A 10,252-nucleotide genomic window follows, 5' to 3' on the forward strand; every position below is an offset into this window, starting at 1 on the left:
CCTGCTTTAATTGTGGCGCTTGCACAGTATGGCTGGAAATTGCTTGCAACTGAGGATCACAGACCGCAGAACTGTCAGACCTCGCTCGTGTGGTAACACCAGGGGTTGAGCCTTCAGCTTGTTTTCAAGGCAGGCACTCTAAGCCAGTGCTTTAGGAAGGGGTGCCCATAGGGAGAAAACAAGGCCAGAAAGGTTGAGAAACACCAAAACCACCGAACTAGCCGTTTCTCACCGTCCACTTTTTAAATATTACAAATGAGTAAAAAAAAACCCTTTTTTATACTCTACTGTATGTGCAGAATTATAAATAGTGCTTAATGTATAAAAATGAATTTTATTAACTTAGTACTTTCAGTGAATGTCACGTAACAAAATAACTTGAAATACCGAGGGAAACAGTTGGTATGGCAAGGTTTTTTTTAGTGCCTGAATTCAACCTGAAGGTCTTATTTATTATATGACTCATGCTCTCTTCTACTGAGCCTCATCCCCACTGTCAAAATTTTTATACCTATTTAAAAAATTTTTATACCTTTAATTTATATTAAAATCATTTCTTTTCCTCTTATAGTTGGATGTTAATGTTATAATTGACAAATATTGAATTTGCCTTTAAGAAACAAAGCTGTTTTCCAACATAGTAAGTTGAATTGAGAGACTACAGTTGAATAACATGTTAATGATATATAACAGTTCGATTTCTGTTTGTTGTATAGGGTAGCTGAAGAAGACAAAAGTAAGAAGAAGGGGCAGGAGGAAAAACAACCTAAAAAGCAGCTTAAAAAGGAGGAAGAGGGCCAAAAGGAAGAAGATAAGCCAAGAAAAGAGCCAGACAAAAAAGATGGGAAGAAAGAAGTTGACTCAAAAAGGAAAAATTTAGCTAAAACAGGGGTTACATCAACCTCTGATTCTGAAGATGATGATGATCAAGAAGGTGAAAAGGTAGAACATTTACATGTCAAAATGTGTTTTTTAGAGTCTATGAAGTTTTCTTACCTAGTGAATTTTATCTTTGTAAGTCTAAATGTGAATGTTAGTCAATATTTCTTGTGTGAATCTACTTAACTTTTAAAAGATATATTTTAAGTTTATTGTACTTTCTAAAATGTTACCTTTTCACAATTATATGTCATATAATTCCTAATCTCGGCAAGCTACCGAGAGTATCGAGCCCGAGAGGCAGAGCCTGGCAAGCTACCTGTGTGTATTGGATATGCCAAAAACAGTAACAATAAGTCTCTCAATGAGAGACGTTACTGGTGCCCACTTGAACAAATCGATGAGCAACCGGATGACAGTGATAATTCCTAATAACCACACCCTTCTAGAAAAGGTAAGAAAATAGAGAAGGAGCAAAACAGGCTGTGAGCATTGTGAAGATTGATGGAAAAGACTTGGTTTTATATATATGGATTTTGAGTCTTTATTCTTCATTGATTCTTTTTCTTCTTTGGTGGTGGGGTGTCACACCCTACTTTGCTCAGGGCTTACTCCTGGTGGGCTCAGGGCACCTTATGGGATGCCAGGATTGAACCCAGGTCAGCCGTGTATAAGGCAAACGCCTGACCTGCTGTACTATTAATTCGGCCCCCTTTACTGGTTCAGGTCTGTGTATATATAGTATTTGGAAATTATAGTTGGTCAGAAAATTTACCTTTTTTGGGTAGAAAGCGTGTTTTTTTCCATATAGTTTTGGAAACTACAAACCCAAGTTTTAAGACTTCACAAGACTAGTTGTGTTAATTATTTGTTTTTAAAGACTTTCAGAAGTCCCTCACATTTAAATTACATAGGTTGATTGGCATACTTTGCAGCTAACAGTAATTAAAATCACAGCCACTATATATAGGTGAAAAACATGGCATTTACTTAATAGAAACATCATTCTTCCAGTGGTGTTTGAATAAAATAGATAATCCCAGTGTTTATAATGGGAAAATAAACTAGATGGCAGTATACTAGTGCAGCTTGATACTTTAATTATTTTGCCCTTTAAAAATTAGCATATTTTTTCTCCAAGATGTAATCATGGAAGCACTAGTCACTTCATAGTTTACTTAAATCCATCCTATACTTCTCAAATAAAACAGAAGAGAAAAGGTGGAAGAAACTTTCAGACTGCTCATAGAAGGAATATGCTGAAAGGTCAACATGAGAAGGAAGCAGCAGATAGAAAACGCAAGCAAGAGGAACAAATGGAGACTGAGCAGTGAGTATTTTTTAAATTCTAAATTTGGTCTCTTAAGCTAGCATGAAAAGTTTAAACAAATAGAATCTTATTTCCAGACTTATGAAGCTTTTAAAGTGACTTTTCTCATTCGTTAGGAAAAAATATCCATTATGTGGTGATTAGGTTTAGGTTTCCTTCCATCTTGAGAAAGTAGATTAAATTCGCTGAGGTAATGACCTTCTGAATTATTTTTTGAAGTAAAAGTGCAGATAGGAGTTAATTGTTAGTGGCTTTGAGAAAACTTACTTTTGATAGATTTAAATACAAAAAAAGTGGTGATGATCTATTGGTGGAGCAAGAATTAAGTTTCTATTAATTTTTGAATGAATAGCAGGCCTCTACCCCCAAAGACCAGCAAAAAAAAAAAAAATAACAAAAGCACAGTTGAAAACTTACGGAGCCAGTAAAAAGAAATCTAAAGACTGATGCTTATTTGCATGAGTGCAGTTTTCACGCATTTTTAGTCAGTTTTCCTTGTTTTAATACTTGAGGACAATATATTCTTGTGGAGAATTTTTTACCCTTTAATTTTATTAGAAAAAAATAACCGGCAGTGATTAAGACTTCATGTCTTTATTACATCAATTTTTATTTTAGGCTGTCACTGAGTTCTGAAAAACAAGTGTTTTATTTGTGAAGCATCATGCATTATTCTGAGTCAGCTATATTAGTGAGGTGATTTGGGGGGAGGGTCACTAAGTCCAATTGAGTTAGTCAAATCTTGTGGTTTTCATATATATTTATATATAAGCCGAACGTCTTTACAAGAATAGCATTTGAATATGGTTAGTCACTTGGAAGATATAGAAACAGTTTAAGCTTCTTTATGGGAGTAATATAGAGATTGATATAAAGCTGAAAAACAATACTCCCTCTGACTTACTAGAGAATTTGACCACTTCTGTAAAGCTTAGTTATTTTTGTTACCTATCCTTTTCTCTCCTTTTCCTGAAAAGTTGTTGGACTGTTTGTTGCTTTTAACTTTATTGTGCTTCCCAAGTAAGATATGAAATAGTTGTTGCCTAGTAAATCTAGCCCAGTCCTTCTTCATTATCTATGTGTTTCAATTTCTTTTTTTTGAATGTCCTCCGAATGTAACCTTCTCAAATTCTAATATTTGTGTTTTCTTTCCTTCTCCTGTTATTACAAAACTTTGTACTTGGACAGTTTTGCTCTGTAAAGCATTTCAGATGCAGCTTGTGTGAAATGCATTATGCAAAATAAAGTTTATTGTATTGTATTCCCAGCCAAACAACATGTAATCTACAGTAATAAAAAATATATCTCATTTTGGGCTCAAAGCATTAATCCAGTAACTGAAAAGAGAATACAAGTGGAGCAAACGAGAGATGAAGATCTTGAGACAGACTCATTGGACTGAATTCCCCCCTCCCCCCCCCTTCATGGAAGAATGTTCCAGATTCTAAATTGAGGACTTCATTAATGGCATTATTACTGTGTTATGATTGTTTAAAAAATCCTGTAAGGTACACACTACATATTAAGGTCCGCCAACATTCCTGTTAAGTTTTTTTACAAGCTTACAATGAAGCTTTGTGTTTGAAGTTATAACCTCAGATGAAGATGGTGGTTGTACATTATTTCATTTAGAAAATATAAAAATTTTGGTTTGAAGCTAGGTATTAAACTGGAATAGCTATATACCCCAGAGACTGGGGCAGTTGTGCCCTTCCCTTGACAATTCCTTTGTTGTTTAATTATTTAGAATCTTAATAATTGTTTTTTAATCCTGAGAGATTAAACCATAGACTTGTTAAGAAAAAAAATGAAACTGTAACCAAAATTTTAAAATAAAGTTTTTTTTAAAAAAACACTGATTTTTAGGTATTTTTTGTTCTTGTCTATTTCAATTGGTTTTCAGTAGTGCCCGAACTCCAAGCCAAGGTACTAGGAATATTTAGAAATTTATTTTTAAATGGTTATAGTTTTGTAACTAAGTATTTTTTGAGTTGTGAAAGTATTATGCAAATATTCATGAATGTGATTTAAGTATGCTAAATTGGCAAAATAAGAAGCAGTTTAATAACACTTTAGTTCCCTCACATTACCTACCCTTTGGAAATGTGTGGGGGGAACATAAAGTCAATCTATGTAACATGTTAATTTTTAGACTAAATGTGATACAGAACCCACAAAACATAAGACATTGTCTTCCTGTTAAGGCTTGTTCTGTTCTTTGATTCTGAAATTGGTATTCTAACACACTTGTTGGAAAAGAAAATTTCACTTACAATATTCACTGCTTTAAAATTTAAAAATGTTAATTATTTGTGATGTCACTGAAAAATAAGATGGTTAGATGATTTTTTCAGCGTGTAATGGTTTTAGTTACGCTCATACTCAACGATGTGGTGTGGCACTGAAGAGCTCTCAGAACCGCAGCTAGTGCCTGTGATCTAGATTACTGACTTTAATTGTTTTAAAGAGGAATTCTTTAACTTTTACATAAGACATTGTGGACATTTGCTAATTGTCACAACGTTCCAATGTTTTGAAATATTTGTGTTAACATTTGATAGGCAGAATAAAGATGAAGGAAAGAAGCCTTCAGAAGTTAAGAAAGTGGAGAAGAAGCGAGGTTAGTTATTTCACTTTCTAAGATATATAAAATGATTAAATAGGTAATTTCTTAAGTATAAGTTTTGAAGTTAGTCTATGTCCTTAAATCTTTGAATACTAATGGATTTCATTTTATCCTATAAATAACCAGGTGAACTGGCTAAGCAACCAATTTTTTGGTTTGTTTTTGGGCCACACACACCCAGCAGTGCTCAGGGCTTATTCCTACCTCTGTGCTCAGAAATCACTCCTGGCAGTGCTCGGGTGGGAAACGTATGGGATGCCAGAGATCAAACCTTGAGACTTGCAAGGGAAGACCAGACTTGCAACTGCAAGGCGAACACCCTACCGCTGTACTCTCTCCGGTCCCTCGACCAATTTATTTTAAAGCTCCTCATCCAGTACTCTGAATTTTCATAGCATTATACTAAAGCTAATTTTCTATTTTTGCTCGAATATTTAAACTGAAGGAAGAGTTTAAGGGTTGGAATAGAAGAGTTGATCAAACTGTTTACTTTAGACATACAAGCTAGAAGGTTGTATTGTATTTAACTGAGGCTGATTTCCCAAGCCAAATGTTAAACATAGTTATACCTTTAAAAATTCACCAAATTTCCCCGTTACACTTTACTTAGTGCTTATAAGTGATGATTTTGGAAAAAGATACTTACTGTTTCATTTTAATTTATAGAAACATCAATGGATTCTCGACTTCAAAGGATACATGCTGAAATTAAAAATTCACTCAAAATTGATAATCTTGTAAGTGTTTCTACTTCATTTAAACAGTGTTTTGTAGCCTAATATTTTCTCACATGATATTATATGTTAAAAATGTAAAATAAAGGGGTTACTATTTGGGGACTGGATATGTAGCTCAGCAATAGAACACTTGCAAATTTGAGGCCCTGGGTTCATCAGTCCCTGTCAGCCCACTTAGAAACACACATACACAGAACTATTATTGGTATTTTGCCTCACTAGATAGCCTCATTATTTAAGGTTTAAAAGGTAATCTTTAGAAACAATATAAGCTGTGATTAGCAGTTGTGGAATTAATTACTCTTTTGTCATAAAGGATGTGGCCAGATGTATAGAAGCCTTGGATGAACTTGCTTCACTTCAGGTCACAATGCAGCAAGCTCAGAAACACACAGAGATGATCACAACACTGAAAAAAGTAAGTAATTTTGAGTCCTAACAGATTTTAGGAGCATCCTTATCAGTACTTCATTGAACAGTAACATTACATGGGGAAACACTTACGCATATCTATTTTCCCTCAGATACGGCGATTCAAAGTTAGTCAGATTATCATGGAAAAGTCTACAATGTTGTATAACAAGTTTAAAAATATGTTTTTGGTTGGTGAAGGAGATTCTGTGATCACACAAGTGCTGAATAAATCTCTTGCCGAACAAAGACAGCATGAAGAAGCAAATAAAACCAAAGATCAAGGGAAGAAAGGGCCAAACAAAAAGTTAGAAAAGGAACAAACAGGTATGTTACAATTATTCTTGGGGGCTGTTTTGTAAAATGGCTCTAAGTTACCTGTATAAATTAATAAAGTTCTCAAAAACCTATATAAATTGATAAAAGGTTCTCCTAAAGCAATTAGTATAATGTAGTGCTCAACCTTAGCTTTGCTTAAATTTAAATGCTTTTATAAAGTTTAAATTTGTATGACACTACTAGGGTTTAGTATTCTCTTATCATTAGTAAACTTTCTAATTTTCACAGAAATAGGAGTAGACTTTCTGTGTTCCATGTACTTCACATAACTTCAGCAATTTACAAAGTTCCTTTGTGACAGTGCTGAAAATGACAAGGGGCAGAATGGAAGGTGCCTCCCATTGACTCCCGGCAACGGCGGTGCTGTTCAGACCAGGGCCACTGGGATCCTGGGAACCTCTAATGCCACACTGTATGCTGCCCTGGGGGCAGCTGCATACAGACATTGTTCTTAACACCTACATTATCTGGCTGGACAGATTATTTTGAAGAATATTCCAGATAAACCATTTTAACAACAAATATATTGAATCGGGAACATTTTATTTATAAACATCTCAGGAGCTGCTTAATTTAGAAATCCATTGATTTGGTTGTTGCCCAAAATAATTTTTAGTGAATGATAAATGACTTTAGAGATTTGCAAATAGGGTGAGAAAGTTATCATTTACTTATAAGGCACAAAATTGTTACTTATACTATGGCATAATTAAAAACTACATTAAGTATAAATTATAGTTGTTTTACTTTGATTTCTTTCAACTGGAGATCAGATGGCCTCCAGGATATCTGAAAGACCCACAAGGGACAACTGAGTTTATAGGAAGGGAGCAGTGGCATAAAAGGAGTCTTGGAGGCTAAAAAGAATAAGACGGTGGTCAGAGGAAGGGGTAGGGTGAAAAGGGGGCCTTAGGAAGAAAGTTGAGAAACACTTCCTAGGAAGAACACTTTGTTTTTTGGACCAAACCTGGCTGTACCCAAGGGTTACCCCTGGTGGGGCTAAGGGGTGCTGGGAATTGAACCCAGGCTGGCTCTGTACTCTCTCTCTCTATTTAAAGTATTAGAAGTTTTTCCTTTTGAATATTCTTAAAGGTTCAAAGACTCTGAATGGAGGACCTGATAATCCAGACAGTAATCAACCACAGCATAATGGTGACAGCAATGAAGAAAGCAAAGACAGTCATGAGGCCAGCAGTAAGAAAAAGTAAGAACATGTTTTTGTTTTAAAATCACATTGTTGTTCCTAGGTTATTTGTGTAAGGCCTTGTATTTTCACCTCTAGTTTCTGAATTCAGGAAGTCAAACCAGAGGACACAATGTAAGAATTTTTGTCCCAACTGCTTTGGTATTGTATTCAAAGGTATTAGTCCTGTTTGCCTCTTCAAGCCTGTGTTCAAGTTTATTTCTCTCTTCAGCCCTTTCCAACCCTCTGGAAAAGGATGTGTTCTTGAATACATCTTCCTCCCACCTCCCTAAAATATCTCTTTCTTTCAATTAAAAGCATCTTGTTTAAACAAGAAAAAAAAAACCCAAAATGTATTACTTTAGTATTCTAGTTAACAAAACTACTCTACCTATTTTCTGTTATTTTTCTTTCTTGAAAGGATAACACAATTAGATCTAGAATCCCAGGCTATTTTTGTGGTCTACAATAACACAGTAACAAGATGTTCAAGTTTACATTTTTTCCACTGTATTGTACATTTAGTGGGCTTAGACTTACATATTTTTCTTTTTTGAAAGGGGGCGGGGAGGGCCACACAGCTTTTCTCAGGGATCACTCTTGGCAGGACTCAGGGGGCCATACTTGGGTGCAAGTCACGCACCCTTCCTGCTGTACTAGCACTTCAACCCTCTGGCCACAACAGTTTTTGAATCCTTGATGTTCATGGAAATATCTGTATCATTTTTGTAATATCTTGCTTGATAATTTATGTTGGGAGTGAAGAAGACTATGGAAAAGCAAGTTTTAAAAGTCAGGCGCTTATTTTTTTTTCCTCTTGAGGGAAAACTAATTTACCCCACATTTCTTTCCCTTTTTTAGGCCATCCAGTGAAGAGAGAGAGATTGAAATATCTTTGAAGGATTCTACACTAGATAACTAGGCCGATATACCTGGAACATAACATTCAAGAAGTTTGTAATGGTTTTCATTTGGAATATTTAGATTGCTGAAAGTTTTAAATTTTTATAAGCATAGGTTTTGATGTCTAAAACTTGTTTTGAGGGAGAAAATCCCCTTAACTCTGTTTAAAAGTAAACATTGCTACTTGTACTTGTGCAGTATTGACAGCTACAATATACAGTACATGTGGGGGAAATCCATTTTTGGAAATGTTAAACTGCCTTTCAAGACATTGGTTGTAGCATATTTTCAATTAGTGTGTGTATGTTAATGTGTTAATGAGAGTAGGAAAAAAGGTTACATTTTAAGAGCTACTTGTATACACCTTTCCTCTTTCCCAAAATATCGTGGGGGTTTGTGCATAGTTTTTACAAATATTGGATTTACCAGACTGTCTTTTCACTGTTTGTGGGTTTTGTAGAAGTTACGCATTTTTAATGGTAGATAAAATGTTACTTCTATATAAGTACTCCCTCCTTTTATCAAAAGTTTATTTTAAAATAATCTCAGTCTACATTGTGCTAACATCCTACTGCTTTGTAATAATGTGTGGTCTGTATGCCTTTTTGTATGACAACCATATATCCCAACTGACATTTAACTGACAATTTTATGAGGTAAAAAAAATTCATGTTAACATTTGGATATAAATTAGTTTCATGGCAGGGAGCTCAGTTAAAGTCACATGACTTAGGAAGAGTGAAATGGGTGTGTATAGGAATGAATCTGGTTTTGGGGGTTCAGCCATCTATAATCACGGGCACTAGTTGCTAAAACAGAAAACTGAAGATTATTTTTGAGAAATGTCTTGAGTTTCTGAAGTTTCTTAAAATACTCATTAAGGATTTCAATAAGTCATATTTTTTTAATTGGAAAAAAATCCCATGACGCTTATACCGTAAATAAAAAGTAAATATATAAGGAAACTAAGGTTAATTGAAAATATGGCTGTATCAGGAGGTAATTTTCATTTTATATTGTACATGTGGTAGGACTGCAAAATGTGGACGCATTGATCACTCCAAGGCAGCAGACAAAGGAGTACTTTGATAGCCTGTATATTCTGTATTTGGAGGGACTCAATCAGGAAAACAAGGTTAAAAACAAAATTCAAAGGTAATTAAAAGCATTTGAAAATATTTTTAACATTAGGTCAGTTGTGGTTTTCAATGACACTTGTCCTATCTTTGGAACTATGAATACAGGCTTAATGCAGTGTTGTGCATGTGAGATGCATTGTATACTTGACCTCTACAATTCAAGTTTTGCTTTTCAGAGGTCTTACAATGGAACTAGGGCCCACTGATTTGAGGAAATTCTTGCTATTAAACCCTTCGTTACTTGTTTAGTCCTTACACTTTAAATTTCGACAGATTTATTAGAGTTAAGCCATAAGTGTCAACATGTAAACTTGTTTTGATTAAAGAATTTTTCTATCAAAGTGTACTAGTAATTTCTTAGTTTATGTTGACTTGGTCAAATTGCACTATTTAAGTTCAGTGATAAAAACCAAGGAAATATTTTTTCCATTCTTTTTCTTCCTGTAATGTGTAATATAAATTACCACAAAATTACGAAACATCCCCTCTTGGTTTTGACAATATTTGCTTACATGAGTTGGCCTTGTTTTAACCAATTGGTATTATGTGAAAGCAACGGTCTCTTTGATCTTAATCCATTGTTTCAAGAAATAACTTCTGTCCTAAGTTGATTCATAGATGATTACCATGAGCATTTGTTCAGTTTGTATATTTGATCATAACTCCATAGCTGAATAAGTCACTGAGATAATTTAAATGAGCAAG

General features: G+C 34.5%; 1 protein-coding gene across 3 annotated transcripts in view; it reads left to right on the plus strand.

The window, feature by feature from the left end:
- Nucleotides 1-9,888, plus strand: part of PSIP1 (PC4 and SRSF1 interacting protein 1) — a 47,580-nt gene extending 37,692 nt beyond the window's left edge. The window contains exons 9-16 of one of the 3 annotated variants that reach the window (XM_055123886.1): nt 717-942; nt 2,091-2,209; nt 4,771-4,829; nt 5,502-5,572; nt 5,889-5,990; nt 6,097-6,310; nt 7,415-7,526; nt 8,367-9,888. In XM_055123886.1, the coding sequence (XP_054979861.1) occupies nt 717-942; nt 2,091-2,209; nt 4,771-4,829; nt 5,502-5,572; nt 5,889-5,990; nt 6,097-6,310; nt 7,415-7,526; nt 8,367-8,427 (964 nt within the window). In that variant the 3' untranslated portion in view covers nt 8,428-9,888. Of the gene's footprint in view, nt 1-716; nt 943-2,090; nt 2,210-3,397; nt 3,808-4,770; nt 4,830-5,501; nt 5,573-5,888; nt 5,991-6,096; nt 6,311-7,414; nt 7,527-8,366 lie in introns of those variants that run through there. The other 2 variants (XM_055123888.1, XM_055123887.1) reach the window with 2 other exon arrangements.
- Nucleotides 9,889-10,252: the final 364 nt, after the last annotated feature.

The sequence above is a fragment of the Sorex araneus genome, chromosome 1 (genome assembly GCF_027595985.1).
Source record: "Sorex araneus isolate mSorAra2 chromosome 1, mSorAra2.pri, whole genome shotgun sequence".
Classification (NCBI taxonomy): Eukaryota; Metazoa; Chordata; class Mammalia; order Eulipotyphla; family Soricidae; genus Sorex; species Sorex araneus.